The 14,895-nt window shown below is 51.3% G+C and overlaps 4 protein-coding genes across 4 annotated transcripts; 2 read left to right on the top strand and 2 right to left on the bottom strand.

Moving 5' to 3' along the window:
* Positions 1–426: 426 nt before the first annotated feature.
* BO88DRAFT_443658 (uncharacterized protein) lies at positions 427–2,992 on the bottom strand. The gene is made up of 6 exons (XM_025710042.1): positions 2,754–2,992; positions 2,643–2,677; positions 2,504–2,573; positions 2,277–2,444; positions 1,851–2,209; positions 427–1,802 (listed from the first exon to the last, which is right to left on the bottom strand). The coding sequence occupies exons 1-6, from the start codon at positions 2,873–2,875 to the stop codon at positions 649–651; spliced, it is 1,908 nt and encodes a 635-aa protein (XP_025563461.1). The 5' UTR covers positions 2,876–2,992; the 3' UTR covers positions 427–648.
* Positions 2,993–3,409: 417 nt separating this feature from the next.
* BO88DRAFT_453410 (EXPERA domain-containing protein) lies at positions 3,410–4,338 on the top strand (the record flags this gene model as incomplete). Its single annotated transcript, XM_025710743.1, has 4 exons — positions 3,410–3,626; positions 3,707–3,870; positions 3,956–4,190; positions 4,256–4,338. 4 exons carry the CDS (start codon positions 3,410–3,412, stop codon positions 4,336–4,338), a joined length of 699 nt encoding a protein of 232 aa, XP_025563460.1.
* A 1,210-nt stretch (positions 4,339–5,548) lies between these two features.
* Positions 5,549–11,264, top strand: BO88DRAFT_38336 (uncharacterized protein). Its single transcript, XM_025704665.1, has 2 exons — positions 5,549–5,725; positions 5,914–11,264. Exon 2 carries the CDS (start codon positions 5,920–5,922, stop codon positions 11,068–11,070), a length of 5,151 nt encoding a protein of 1,716 aa, XP_025563459.1. The 5' UTR covers positions 5,549–5,725; positions 5,914–5,919; the 3' UTR covers positions 11,071–11,264.
* Positions 11,265–11,750: 486 nt separating this feature from the next.
* BO88DRAFT_365064 (DEAD/DEAH box helicase) lies at positions 11,751–14,851 on the bottom strand. Its single transcript, XM_025704002.1, has 2 exons — positions 14,550–14,851; positions 11,751–14,481 (listed from the first exon to the last, which is right to left on the bottom strand). The coding sequence occupies exons 1-2, from the start codon at positions 14,822–14,824 to the stop codon at positions 11,790–11,792; spliced, it is 2,967 nt and encodes a 988-aa protein (XP_025563458.1). The 5' UTR covers positions 14,825–14,851; the 3' UTR covers positions 11,751–11,789.
* Positions 14,852–14,895: the final 44 nt, after the last annotated feature.

The raw sequence follows: 14,895 nt of genomic DNA, 5'->3' as shown, positions 1-14,895 counted from the left end.
CTCCGAGCGAAATGGCGTTTTTGTCTTTTTGGATGTTGATTTTTGTTGGGCATACACGGTGCTCTCTCTTGTATCCATTTGTTTTTATGCCTGTTGCGAAAAGCTACGACCATTACTTATTTCCCTCTTGCATATACCAAGAGGTTAATTTTCTTCCACTTGAATGCTTTGCTATTCTGGTTCATTCTATCATTTGTCCCGACTCCATGGCGAAAGAGCATCGCTTATCAGCCTTGACATTCTCTTAGATCACTCTCTACTCTCCTTTGTCTAGTGATTATTTTTCGTTTTTTTTGCCTGGTGGTCCCACCCTTTTTCTGTATATAGGTTGATTTCTACGATGCCTGACCGGTGGATCTCAAGATGCTGTTTGGATGAAGACTAGAACCTTTACGATATTGACATGACAATTTCAATGCGAACTCGCCTTATTGTTACAAAAAAGTCATTTGAGTAGTAGTAGCACTATTAGCCTAGCATGAGCATTCCTCGAGATGGACTAGACAGTCTATAAATGCTAATACCGGGCCGTATATACTTTCATGCGTACACATAGTGCCAGATAAGACGATCTCGAAATATAGAAAGAAGAAAGAACAAGAAGTAGGATGCACCCCACTATTGCAGCCCAACCAGCACATACACCGTTTATATGATGGAAATACCGCAACATCTGATCCTCGCACTGTCCACACGTGCTTTCCGACCCCACCACAGGTGAACCAGTTCCTCGACAAACAGACGGTCAGCTGTACTCCAGATATCCAGGCCCATCTCGGTCAGATCTTCAGAAGTGATCTTCACTGGGTCGCTATCGTCGTAGGAGGCTCTGGTGTCGCGCGTCCCGGTCCCTGTCTGCTGTTGTAGCAATGGAGATCTGGAATCGTCTTCTTGGGTGGATTGTCGGCCAATGGTAAGGGAGGGGCCGGGACCTTCGTCGTCTTCTGGATCATCTTCGTAAGAAACGGTGTCCTCTTCGGGTATCTCTTCGTCGTCATCTTCATCGTCATCGGGGGAATTGCGGCTATCGTGCCGGGCAACTACGTCGGATAGAGTGATGAAGATTTGGGCTGTGAGGCGACGGAAGTACGCGACTAGGGCAATTTCAGGCGGCTGGGTCGATTCCTGCGGTTGAATGCTTCGACGGCCGAGAGATCCTGAGGGTGGGCTGGGAAGGGTTTCTACGCTGGCTAACAGGCGCGTGTCCTGTTCCATTTGGTGCTCTTCTTCCTCTTCTTCGGAGAGACCGTCACGCTTCTCACCGGCCGATGCCCACCATATGAAGGAGGTGTATGCCAAGCGTGTCCATGAGAGAGGTTCGACAATGGGACTGGAAGAGTACGTCGAGGCTGCGTCCGAGTCGTCGTCGGCTTCAGTGGATGCTGCTTCTTCTTCTTGGGTTACGTGCCGAAGACCCTTGCGAAGGGTAGCATAACGTCGTGCGTCGCGCTGGGTTGCTTTGACTTCGATGGATTGGGGCGTCTTGCCCTTTGGCGGTTGCGTATGAAAGATGGAAATAGTAGGAAATACCTTCTCTGCGGCGTTCTTGGAGTGAGCGGGAGGTAAGGTGACAAGAACATCGAAGAGCTCAGGCTTCATGGTCAAAACGCTGTCTGTGCTGCATGCAATCCAGGCTGCGTCATGTTCTGCATTGACCGAAGTGCCCACAAAAGACGAGAGGTGAGGAATATCATGAATGCCGACGTTGAACAATGGGCGAGGTCGCGGAGAGGGTAAACCGTTTTGCGGCAGTAAAGGAAGGAGCGAATTAGGTAAGGAGGCCAATAAAGAAAGATCGTACACTATTTGACTGTAAGCATGGGTGGAAAGATATTGGATAGTAATCATACCATAGCTACAGGGCTCTTGGACTGGCGCTTCGGCCATGAAAAGGATCCTTTTGCGCAGCAGTGCTGCTCTGTACAGAGGAAATAGGAGAGGACCGAAGGAATCTAGAAAATTAGGGAGCGAGGAAGCTGGATGGAAGGGCGTCAGGGCCGGCCTGGGCGTTTCCAACACGATTGCATCACTGAAAGCGCGGGTTCGATGGACGGCATCTCTTAGATCACCATGGGCTCGCAGCCGGAGACTGAGAGGAGACTCCATGGGGGAATCGGGTGGCATAGCGGAAGAATCGTTTTCACGAATCTCGTAATCATTCCAGTACTCTGTTAAAGGTTGCGTATTGGACATATCCTCGGCATAGTTCCTGAAAGCGATCACGAAAGCGTCAACGGCCGGTTCAAAAGGACAGCGCAAGGCCGATTTCAACTTACGCCGCCAGTTCTTTGAGCTTGGGAGCATGTCTCCAGCTCTTCCCCAATCTTCCGGAGCTTAATGGGACGAGAACCCCGATAGCAAACATCTTTGCATTTCGTTCCGCTTCCTCAGCCGGCCAATTGACAAACGCGCTGATGCCAGCATATTGCTCGTGGACGAAGTATCTGGCAAGACCGAGCTATTAGCAAGCATTCATGGCCGGACGAGGCCGTAATATACGTACACCAGATCTTCTGAGACATTGTGCAGACCAGATGGAAGCGATTTGTACTCCACAGCTCCTTCAACTTCAACTATATGATCGGCTGGGTTAGGCGACACTATCACGGGAAGGACCGTTGAAGCAGCAGGGTGCTACTTACCCCCGGGAACAGTACGCTTCCACGATATCACGTATCTATATTCCGGAAGAGCCGTCAGTAACCAGAATAGTTTGCGTGGGTTGCTGTTAAAACAGACTTGGAATTCCTCACCCGGCCTTGATATCGAAACGAATGACGAAGAGGGCCGCAATGCCAGGCGGCGACTCAACGACCGTAGCGGGGCGGGGCACGTCAAGCCCCAGGGGCTTGCGTCTAAAAGGACCAGGTGCCATTGCCGGAGAGCGCGTAATCAGCGAAGGTGACCGACCCCATGGAATGAGTGAGAGGAGCAGAATCACGGAGATGGCGACATCGGACGATACAAGCTGGCGTCGGTCAAACAGTTAGCGGACCTTTGGGGGGGAAGAGTTGCGGAGAAGCTGTCGTTGCCTGAGGACACTAAACCCGCTAGCTCCATCAGGTTAGTCCCGTGCGGATCAGCTGAATGAATTGCAATTGTTAACTATTCAACAGCTGCTGCTTCATCATGATATCCAGTTGTTCACAAAAAGAGAGCAAGAGGAGACGAGTTGACAAAAAAAATTCAACCAGTGGCACTCTCTTGAGAACATTAGCTCCCCAGTTCAGTCGCTTGGATAGGTCTGGTTATTTACTGTACTTTACCGAATTGGGAAAAACTAACTGAGCATCCCACTATACTTTACTCCGACCGACTCCTGGAGCCATACATAAGTGAGAGAGACCTCTTCCTGTTCGAGCCTCTGTCGATTCCAACCATCGATCGCCCAATCGAAGGCCTAAACACAATGACTACCATGGACTCCAAAGCTCTACCCCATCCCTACTACCCCCTCAATGCTCAAATCCATGGTTATGCTCCCAACGAGGCTTCCTTACTCAGTATCCTCAGTACTGCTAGCGTGGGCGCGGCAGCTTTACTGGGAATCATTTTCACCCTGACCAGTAGACTCCGACCAACGCTAAAGAATGCCGACCGTCTTGCTATTCTGTGGTTTGCCCTCTGTAAGTCGGACTCCTTAGTTACGTACTGCTCCAACAGCGAGACAACAATTCTCGAGGCTAATTGCAGTGTGAACTCCCAGCGGGTACGATTCACTGCTTCTTTGAGGGTTATTTTATGATCAACCATGCTCGTATGGCATCCGCGCAGGACTTCTTCGGTCAGCTATGGAAGGAATACGCCCTGTCGGATTCGCGATACATGACCTCAGATACCCTCGTCCTATGCATGGAGACTATCACGGTCGTAGGTGCACCCGTGGCTGCAGGGACCCCTGCTCATTATCCTCCTTAGCTCCGTCTGCGACACCGTTGCTAATATACTGGAATAGCTTCTTTGGGGCCCGCTCTGTTTTCTGGTTGCATACTTGACCCTTTCTCAGCATCCTCTGCGCCATCCATTGCAGATCATCGTGTGCATGAGCCACCTCTATGGCGATGCTCTGTACTATGCGACCAGCTTGTTCGATCACTACGTTCATGACCGACCGTACTGCCGCCCAGAGCCTTACTACTTTTGGGTGTACTATTTCCTCATGAATTTCATCTGGATTGTGGTTCCATTCTGTACGTTCCAGTCTCACGGCTCCCTTGCTTGTTTACCACTCATTTGGAGCTGACGATGGACCTAGACTATCTCTACCGGAGTATCCGGACAATAACAGAGGCTCTTAGAGCCGTGGAAAATACTTCCAAACAGCGCAAGGACCGATGAGAGAGACGTACAGTGTGAGATGATGTCACCCGTGTTATAAACGGAACAGCATCTAGATGAGGGGTAGTGCTGGCTAACGCAGACCAAGGGCCTTGACCTTTCCCTGACCATGCATGCGTTTAATCTCAGAGAGCATTCCCGCATGAGATGATCTTCGCTTCGGCCGGAACAGCCCTCTCTTGTCGAGCCTCCAATCAACAGCACCCGAGTGGGAAAAAGCAATCCGCATAGCCCAGTGCATGACAACGCACTCGAATTATCAATAAATCAGGTAGAATACTTTTCCCTTTTTAGCCCACTCTGTGACGCGTAGCCCCCAGTGGATCGGTTTAGGCATTCCTGCTCTTCCGGCAAACAGAAGGTATAGCTCCGAAAAACACGTTAATTACACCGGAATGATCGTCTTACGGCTACTGATCCGCGGTGCAATATGACTGCTCTATTTATCGGAGTTCAAACAGAAAGAGTTGAGGAACTTTCAAACGACCACGACATTGGGCGGCCAGGGTGGTGACAGGGTGCGAGGCATGGGATGCAGAGGCCGCAAAGTCAGGTGGGGATTGAGGGCCCATGTGCATGGATGGATAGATAAATAGAGGGGGGCATTTCCCTACAAGTCCTGGAATCTTGGATGGATGTACCTGATCCATTCGATTCCACTTGAGAGAAAAGGGAGGGTCGAACCACCGGTCGCGGAATGAATCATTGAGCTCTGAACGGTCGAGCCCAAGAGCAGCAGCAAATCATCATTTCTGGCGGAATGCGGTTGGCTGGTGCAAACTAAACTTGGGCGCCAGATCTGTGACGAACGGGGCATTCTGGCCATGGAATTGGTTGGGGCCCAGTGAGTGGCGCAGAGTTCAAGCTGGTTTCCCGGGCAGCCTTTCTGCCAAACCCAAGGAAGGGCCGAAAGTGTGTCCTTGTCCGTCTGTTGTCCGTCCCGCAGTTCCAGCGAAGTATAGGGACCACCAGAACCAGACACAGCTGGATCAACACACTGGTGTGTTGTGTTGTTATTGTTGTGCATCCAGGCTGGCCTTGTGGATTGTCCTTGAAAGAGCCTCTTCAATCTCTCGGAAAGGAATGAGGGCCTCTGGAGACATCCAAATTAGCAATTGATTGTCCCCCGCGCCAGCTACTCGACACTCTAAACCAGCGCCGTGTGTACTAGACTAGTGAAGCTGCGCTGCCTACGTCCGGTCTCCATTCTGCACTTGACCGCCTATTCTCGCTCAATTTCTTGCTTGTTCTTGACTTTCGCGTTGCATATCCTGTCTTGAATTCGTATTTTGCTTTTGTGGTATCCCAATTAATTGCTCTCTCCCCAGCAGAACCGCTACCTTGTGGTTGTTAACCAGGGTATGTGCTGTCGGTGTCTCGACCTCGAGTGAGCTTCCCCTCCCATAAACAAACAACTGGTGACGTCGGTGGGTGGATTTCCCTATCTTTCTTTGTTCACACTACCCTCCAAAAAAAAGTCAGCTTTGCGATCGCATCTATCCGCTGATTCCGTCTGACATCTCGATCAACCTCCGCGACCTCAATTTCACTGCTAATGCCTGGTTCCGGTCGCAGATTTCCATGCCGACTCCTGCCAACCCGCAGCGCCCCTCCAACCGTGGGGGAGGCACCAGAACTTCCCCGACCAAGAAACCGCTCGACATTGGAGTACCCCTAGGCATTTACGATACAAATTCAGTGCGAGCAAAGGTTCGCAAGTGGCAGCAGCAGGGGGGCGGGGTAATCACAGCCAATGATGGGGTTTGCTACGACGACGACGAGGAGAATTCAACAGCCGATACCAGCTCCAAAGTTGTCGAAGATAAGGGATCCGGTAGTTCCAATGGCTCTGGAACGAGGAAACGCAGCAAAAGCACGCCTCGCAAACGAGTCATTAGTGATGAGCATTGGAAGCTGAACCGAACCCCTACCCAAACGCCTTCTTCCAGGCTCCCTCCGCCGAAACGCATTGCCGAGTATACCACAAATGACCGTCTACGTTCTCCGCAGGGTGACGAGGCGGAAGGTGCGCGGGAGGATACAATATTGCCCTCTCCGTCCCGCAACAAGGAAAGGGGCAGGGCTGCTATCGCATCCGACCTCGCGACAAGAGAACGGAGAAAATCGAGGGCATCTCGAGATGTCGATACAATACCCGAGGACAAGGCCGAGGAGGAGAGTGCGTCTCACAATGGATCTTCCAAGTCCATTTCGCGACCTGCAACCGCCGACAAAACCCATGTGCGTGCACGGTCGGAGCTGTCGCAGAGTGCAAAGACAAGGGACGGAGGACTATACGAGGATTCCGAGTGGGCGACAAGCGAGGCCGACTTCTCAGAACTCTCCAGGCGACGTGCGCGAGGTCCAAATCCAGTACCCCGAGGTCCTGCACCTAGAGGCCGGGGAACGGTGAAGCCCCCCAAAGGCGGCATATTCTCCCATATGCTCGATGAATCAAAGAAGATGTTCGCCAAACCGGAACCTCCGAAACCCAACCGAGGCGCTAAAATAGAGGCATGGCTTACTGAAACGCCTGACCCGTTCGTCGAGGACATGGAGCCCGATGTCGAGATACCTGCGCCATTAAACACTAGAACCGGCAAGAAGAAGGAACCCGTGAAACAGGAGGATGTGCCGAAGGACAAGAGCGATACTGAGCCTCCCCTTGCGAGCGACACATCGAAGAAGGATGCTTCGCCAGCGCAGAGGAAAGAAGGCCCGACTACAAGCGAACAATCAAAGACAGCAGAAGAGAAAGCAGAGCCGAAGAAGGACAGCACTATTTCGGACAAACACAAGGCACCTACAGAACGTGAGGAGAAACCGCGGTCATCAGGCGCCGATAAGCTACCCGTTGGCAAACGACCCCGTGCCAACAACGATAATGCATCAGAGACTGAGTCCCAACAGTTGTCAGAGGGATCCGAAGTGTCTGCGAATAATGCACCGGTGCCCCTTGGTCGTCGAAAGCCATTTCCCACGACAGGGGCTCATCCCCTCTCGACAATTGCGTCTGTTGAATCTATGAGCACAACGAAGAATGCTACAGGATCAGGACAAGATGCCGCATCGGAAAAACGGGAGGCAGAGTCCACCCAGGCAAAGCTCGACGAAGAGGAGAAAAGGGACCAATTTGACCCCAATTCACTTCCTGCAATCTCCTCCCAGTTAAAGAGGCGCCTCACTACTCATGATGATTTGATATCAGTCCTGTCTGCTCCAAGTGGCCGGAGTAGAAGCCTTCGGTCTGCCAGGAGTCTGAAAACAAAGAGTCGCATCACTACAGAAAACATTCCTGACCTCCTAAAGGAGCTGGCTGCTGACGAGGTAAAATACATGCGTGAGCTTAAGACCCTGGTCGGTGGTGTTATTCCAGTCCTCTTGACATGTGTGCTATCAAAATCTGATTCTGCTATTGCGGCTGGACTCTTTCGGCCTTCTGCCGATCCAAAGGATGAGGTGAATTTCAGCAAGCCAATAGTGGACATGGGAGTTGCTATTGAGCGACTGAAGACGCTGCACAAGCGCATTCCGCAGGATGATGTGGAAGCTCTACTTACCTGGGCGAATGGGGCACAGAGAGTGTATCGCGAATACCTCAAGGCTTGGAGACTGGGGTTCAAAGATGTCATTGTCAACCTCGCACCTCTTGAAGAAGGCGAGGCAGGCGACAATACCGACACAAAGAGTCTGGATGAGGGCATGGCAAGGGATGAGAATGGCGATGTGGTGGATAGTGACGGTGAAAAGGTTGACGTGGCTTACCTTCTGAAGCGACCTCTTGTACGCCTGAAGTACCTCGCAAAAACCTTCAAAGGAATCAAGACCATTCAGCCATCTCCCAAGGCCGAGGATGTTGCTGCGGTATACCAGAGCCTTGTGACAGACGCCCGCCGCCGGGCGCGCGAAGAGAGAGCAAGGCTTGAGGATGAATCTGCTGCCAACGTTGACGCTACGCGTGCCAGAGATCCTGCGACCTTGGGTGCACTTCCTGGAGTTACTGTTGACAGAAGCCGAAGAGTCCGGGCCCGCGATTTCTTCAATCTTTCCTTGTACCACACAAGTGGCCAGATCATTGACTGCCGCGCAGAGCTCCTCTTGAGAGACGGGGCCGCTGGGAATAAGGCAGGCGGAGATCTACTAATCTGCGAAATCGATCATACAGATCGTTGGTTGCTATTCCCTCCTATCGAGGTTGGCCGTGTCTCTGCTCGCAACGGCGACGTGAAGGGCGAGATCGTGGTCATGCTACGCAGTGGCCCGAACCATACCAAATCCTGGCAAGAACTGCTGGTGCTTCAAATTGATGAAGAGGATATTGGATTTGAATGGGTTCAGATGCTGGGCTCGAATCCTCTCCCACCGGCTATCTGTAGAACCCAGAGCTTCATTGACAGGACCAAGCGCCAACGAGCAAAAACTATATCCTCAGCCAACGAAGCCTCTCAGGCACAAAAAGCCCCACCAAGTCCTTCAAATGTCAACATTCCTATCGGAGAGAAACCTACTTCTCGTACCCTGCGCCGATCCTTGACCCCTAAGGATCATCTTTCGGATCCAAGTACCGTGAGCTCCTGGATCAGCGAGGCCCGTACTTCACTGCAAAGTGCAGTAACTCCAGAGTCGGACTATGCTATTGGTGACGAGTTCTCGATCAAGTCCCCGCCTCCGCAATCTATCTTGCATGCCAGGGAACCCCGAAAAAGCTTCACGGCCGATGACAGACCTTCCCCCGGCCTCAAACGGTCAAAGGCCAAGAGGGTCAACAGAAATGGAGAGATCATTCCTTCTAGCCCTACCACACCAACAGACCCAAGCTTGGATCGAGGAACCCATCCAGTCCACGAGGAAGCCAAACGTTCAGAAGAGAGGAAACCCAAGCAGCAGCAGAACCCGAAAACTCCAACGAAGAGTACCCCTGAAAAGAGTTCTCCCCGAGTGTCTTCCGTGCCGTCCATGGATCTTCCTCTAATTCCGAAACTCAGAAAGGGCAGCAGTCAGACATACATCTCGGACTCTTTGGCGTCCACCGAGGACGACGATTTCCCTCCTGTGGAATACGATGACATCCCCGAAACTCCTAGCAAGGACAAGAATCGTTCTCGCCAGCACTCGGGATCGGACCAGGTTGACGAAGATGAGTCCCCTCCACCTCCGCCGACTCATTCTCGGTCACCGAGTTCCATTGGCTCCAGCCTACCAAATACCCCTGTGCTTAGCCCTAGTGGTGTGCGGACTAGACGCCGTGGCTCCTCGCCCCTAAAGCATGAATATGAACCGTCTACTGCTTCGGATTCGTACTCAGATTCTGATACATCGACTGTGCGTCGATATGAAGTGCATTCGGGCTCCGAGTATTCGGACACGGACAGCTCGGATGAGTCAGGTGATGAGCACGCATCACTGCCACCATTTGAAGCTCCTACCAAGCCAAATGCCCAGGCTCCAGAAGCCACGTCCGCTAGTAGCTCTCTGTCTCTGTCCAACTCGGCCTCTCAGGGCGGATATAGATCCGTTCCTTCGCAACCGAGCAAGTCGTCCACAGTGATTGCGTCGGTCTTTGCTTGGTCAGAGAAGGGCTCATGGGACAGCATTTTCCCCGATGATTGCAAGGTCATAGTCAGTCCTGGGCTCATCGAAGCATATGACGTGGGTAATGCACCAGCCGGGATGGAGGAAGATGACAGCGACACGAAGAAAGCACGCCCACTGATTGCCCTTGAGCTCACACCCCTTGTGCCTATCCGTCGCGGCACAGCCATTGACATAAGTATTCGCTCTCCTCCGACCAAACGGTCCAAGATCAACTGGAGTAACAATATTATGTTTCGATCTCGAAACGCCGACGAGTGCGAATTCCTATACGGCCTCATCAACCAAGCGCGCATCAACAACCCAACCTACATAGCCCTACAAAATGCCCGAGGCCCTTACGCAGAGCAGCCAGCGCCCGTGGAATCACCAACGAAGAATGGTGGGTTGTTCGGCTGGCCACGACGCAGGCGGAGCTACCGTGCATCTGTTTCTCCACGGTCGGTTGCCGACAACTCTGAGAGTAGCGTAGGGACTATGAGCAGTGCATTTTCAGCACTGAAGCGGTTCGGAGGAGGAAGCAAGATGTTTAACATCTCTCGTTCCTCGCTCACCTCTCGCGATGGGCAAAATGAAGACAGCTTGTACTCAAGCTCCATTGGTTCCGGATCGAATGCCTCTCCCTCATCCGGCATCGGTCGTATCGCAGCCGCCATCAAAGGCAGTGATGGTATTGGTCTGTCCAACGCTAAGATTCGGCTTTACTTGCGTGAAACCCAATCCAAGTGGCGCGATATGGGTGCTGCAAGACTAACGATAATGCCTGCGCCCTCAGCACCTCGTGCTTCTGATACGGCCAGCGGGCGCGGAGATGCCAACAGCCTTGCAGAAGGAGCCGAAGATACTTCCCCAGCATCTGGATCCGCTTCTCCCCGACGCGGAGCGGAGCCCGAGAAACGCATTCTCGTCCGAGGCAAGACTCGCGGCGAGGTCCTCCTTGACGTCTGCCTAGGCGAAAGCTCTTTCGAGCGAGTTGCTCGAACCGGTATCGCTGTGTCCGTCTGGGAAGAAAACGAAGGCGGAGCCATGCCCAAGAAGGGCGGTGTTACCGTCGGTAGCTCCAAGATCTATATGATCCAGATGAAGAGTGAAGCCGAAGCAGCATACACCTTTGGACTTGTCGGGAAGTCCAAATACTAACCTGACTTCTTTCGTCAGGAACTGATATTTAACCCCGGATACTCATTCTAACTTTCTTTCTCAATTTTTTAAGACATGTCCTCTCGTTCGTGCATTTGACTTTTTAGCGATGTTCCTATATTTAACTGCAGGTGTTATTGTTATTGTTTCATGTGCATATTCATACCCCCTCTTGCTGATGTTTATTTCTTCCATTAGTTTCCCTTCTTTTATCTTTCATACTTCCCTTATTTCCCCTCTTGCAAGCCGTTCCCCATTTTTTTTTTACGATTTCTTAGATGCCCATGTGTATATGAACCGGAAGACGAACTGCGAATGTGCGATGCAAATCTTAGAGTCTGATGAAATACTACACCGAACTTCATTCCCATTGAACTATTATTCAGGTCACATTAATGTTTCATTATATTTTTCTAAGCCTCGCTGATTCATTTTTTCTTCACCACACATGCTCAACTCCAAGCCAGCACTGTAATAACATAGTATCTCATAATCTCATTATATTATCACTACACCTAGACTCTGTAGTATATCCTGCAAATACAAGACTACTAAGTATCAAGGAATGAAAATAGAAATCCCAATTGCATACTTCTATATACACAATATACTGAAATCCACCTAACCCATGCATGCATCTATTCGTATAACTATACTATATGTCTGTCGTTATGTATGCGCCTCTATGTGTATGTGTACGTAGGAAGTCGATATATGAATCAATCCGAATCCGGTATAACCACAACCGAAGAAGACGCCAAAGTCCCGTGCTTGCCATCTTCTTTCGTCTTAGGCTCAGCCTCAGCCTCAGCTGCTGCTGTGCTGGCCTTTTTGAAAACATATCCGATTCTATTACTGTCCTCATCTTTGAGCAAAGAGAGAAGAACATCGTCGTCGATGGTTGATTCGAGTTGTTCGGCGGTATCTGTATCAGTGGCACTGAGATGGACGGGGTCGATGTGGCAGTATTGTGAAAGGGATTGCTGGATTCGATTCTTTTGTTGGTTCGCGGGTTCGGTGTTGTTGTCGTCTTCATCTTCGTCTTCATCGTCATCCTCGATTTTGGTCCTCCCGGCCCTCGACCTGCGAGTTGTTGGTCGGGATCTGGATCTGGATCGGATTAGACGTTCTTGCTTCTCCATGTCTACCTGGGATGCTTTGATTAGGGTAGGGAGATCGGGGAAGTCTTCGAGGGAGCTTGAGGATGAGTGGTCGTCTTCCTCGTCTTCGTTCTCAGTCGCCGTTGGTGGGACAATTTGTCCGTTCCCTCCACAGTCACAGCCTAATAGTTCATGTGTTTGGCACTTGCTTTCTTCGTCCAGACGGAACAGGTCCTTGAGTTCGTCCCGCGAAAATTGGGCCACGCTGTCCCTCTTCTCCATGACGCTGTCGGCAAGCCCGATTTTGGTTACTTGACGCTGCCAGATCTTCTCTTCGAGGCTGCCCTTGAGGAGGATGCGGTATATCCGGCAGTGACGCTTTTGGCCATCACGATGAATACGCGCCATGGCTTGGATGTCGGTGGCGGGATTCCAGTCCACGTCGAATAAGACGAGTCGGCTGGCACCTATGAGGTTGAGCCCAGTACCTCCAGCCTTTGCGGACAGGAGGAAAGCGAAGCAGAGGTTCGGTGGGAGGCGATTGAAGTCCTCTACTAATGATTGTCGTTTCTGTGCGGGGGTGGAACCATCCAAGCGGAGGAAGGGGAGGGAGAGAGACGTGAGTAGGTTTGCTAGTAGGTTCAAGGTAGAAGTGTAGTTGGAGACAAGGACTATCTTCTCCGAGGTTTTTGTGCGTAGACCATCAAGTAGCTGATCCAAAACACGGAGTTTGGCACTTGATGAGGGAGTGAAGTGACGTAGGAGGTTCGGTGGTAAAGAAGATAAGAGAGCGGCGATGGTCTCGCTGGGCTTCTCATTCACATCTCTGGGCGTGAGCAGAGACGGGCTATTGCAGAGCTTTTTGAGGATAGTGATAAGTTGGAGAGCACTCTCCGAGTTTCCGAGGGCGCTTTGAAAGACTGGGGAGGCGAGGACGTTCTGGTAGATGGTCGCTTGCGTGCGCGTCGCCTTGCAAAATAGCACATACTCCGTCTTCGGAGGGAGATATTTAGCCAGGATATCGGCTGTTCTTCGTAGCATGAATTTGGAGGTGAGCTCCCGTAGCTCCTCATTCCTCGCCTCTCCCTTCTCTATGTCCTTTCTAGTCGCCTCGGGCTGTCGGCTCTTGACGATCGGGCCCTCGAATTCCCTAACAAACGACTTGAAAGTTCCCAAGACTCCGGGATTGACGAGATCTACCGCGGCAAAGAACTCCTTCAAATCGTTCTGAATGGGTGTACCGGATAAAATGATTCGCTTTGTCGCATTCAGGGACTGGATAGCTTGGCCACTCTTGTTCTGAAGCGTCTTCAGTCTGTGACCTTCATCGGCAACAATGATGTCGACCCCGTTGCTGTTGGCTAACCCTTCTTGCACCGATCTGAGCTTCTCATATCCCACGATCATCACACTGTAAGCCCTTCCTCTCGTAAAATCAGTGAGTCGTTTCCTCTTGTCATCGAAGACAAAAACTCCAATTCGCTCATTTCCAAGCCACTTGCGAAATTCCTTCCTCCAATTATTGATTAGAGTGACTGGACACACAATAAGAGCTTTCTTAACAACCGGGGGACTGTCGTATACTGGGTTCTGCTTCAGAAGTGTCCACAAGAGGGTTATGGTTTGCAAGGTCTTCCCTAATCCCATATCATCTGCTAGGATAGCTCCTTCTCCGTTAAAAGATCTCATTCCCATTACACATTCGTACAGGAACTGAACACCCTCGCGTTGATGAGGCCGCAAATGCTTAGCCAGGAATGGATCAACAACGACATCAACAATCTGTTTCCCCTTTGGCACAGAATCCGGTCGTTTCATGACCAGTGCTCCAGGTTGATTAGGATCATGGCGTGGAACCGGCTTCTCCAACGGTGTGGGTGGCAAAACAGTGCTTTCCAACAACGGCCTTTTGTACGTACCAGTGACCGTTCCTTTCCTCGAAGCAGGATTGGTGAGCGTTGGTACATTAGGCTTTGCAGATTGGCTCTTAGCAACAGTCGTCGAAGCAGAAGTACCAGTACTGCTTCGAACAGGAACGAACGCTTTCGTAGGCGGTGTTGTCGAAGCAGTCGGCGCCTTCTTCGCTTGCAGATACTGACGACCAGACAAATACTCTTTCTTCGACATCTCCGAATCAATTTCCACTTCCTTGCCTCCGATCGATAGCATTACACCAGGTTCGAGGCGGGAGCCATACATCACCCGTCCCATGTCTCTTCCGGAAACATCCTGCAAGTAGGCATTGCCATCGCGTATCGTCAGGACCCCATCGCCGTCCCACGTTTTATTCTTCTTCGTTGTGACTTTGCGCCTTCACAGCTCGTTAGCATTCACAGCTATCGTCTCAGGACTGAGTAAAACAAGATAGACTGCACGTACCATAGGACATTGAAATATCTATCTCCGGTGGCATCGCCAGGGAATTTTGACTCCGCTGAGGGCTCCACATCCTTCTTGAGCTGAGTTACAGGCTTCACCGGTCGTCCAGCGGCCGGAGTGGTGTTCTCAACATCTGCCGGATATTCTGGCTGTAAACGCGGCTTCTTAGCTGGAGGGCCGTCGGCCTCGGAAGTCTCAGTTGGCACAGCTGGTCTCGAGACAGTAGGCTGAAGGGGCTTCCTCATCGAAGGAGGCTTAAATGGCTTGAAAACCATCACGATTGATGGTTCCTGATGCTTTCTGCTGGACAGTTGCACCGTGGAGTTGATGAGTCTTTTCTGCTGCA

Source organism: Aspergillus vadensis, assembly GCF_003184925.1.
Source record: "Aspergillus vadensis CBS 113365 unplaced genomic scaffold BO88scaffold_10, whole genome shotgun sequence".
Taxonomy (NCBI): domain Eukaryota; kingdom Fungi; phylum Ascomycota; class Eurotiomycetes; order Eurotiales; family Aspergillaceae; genus Aspergillus; species Aspergillus vadensis.
Note: the sequence above shows the minus strand (reverse complement) of the source record. Positions and strands in the feature narration are given on the sequence as shown.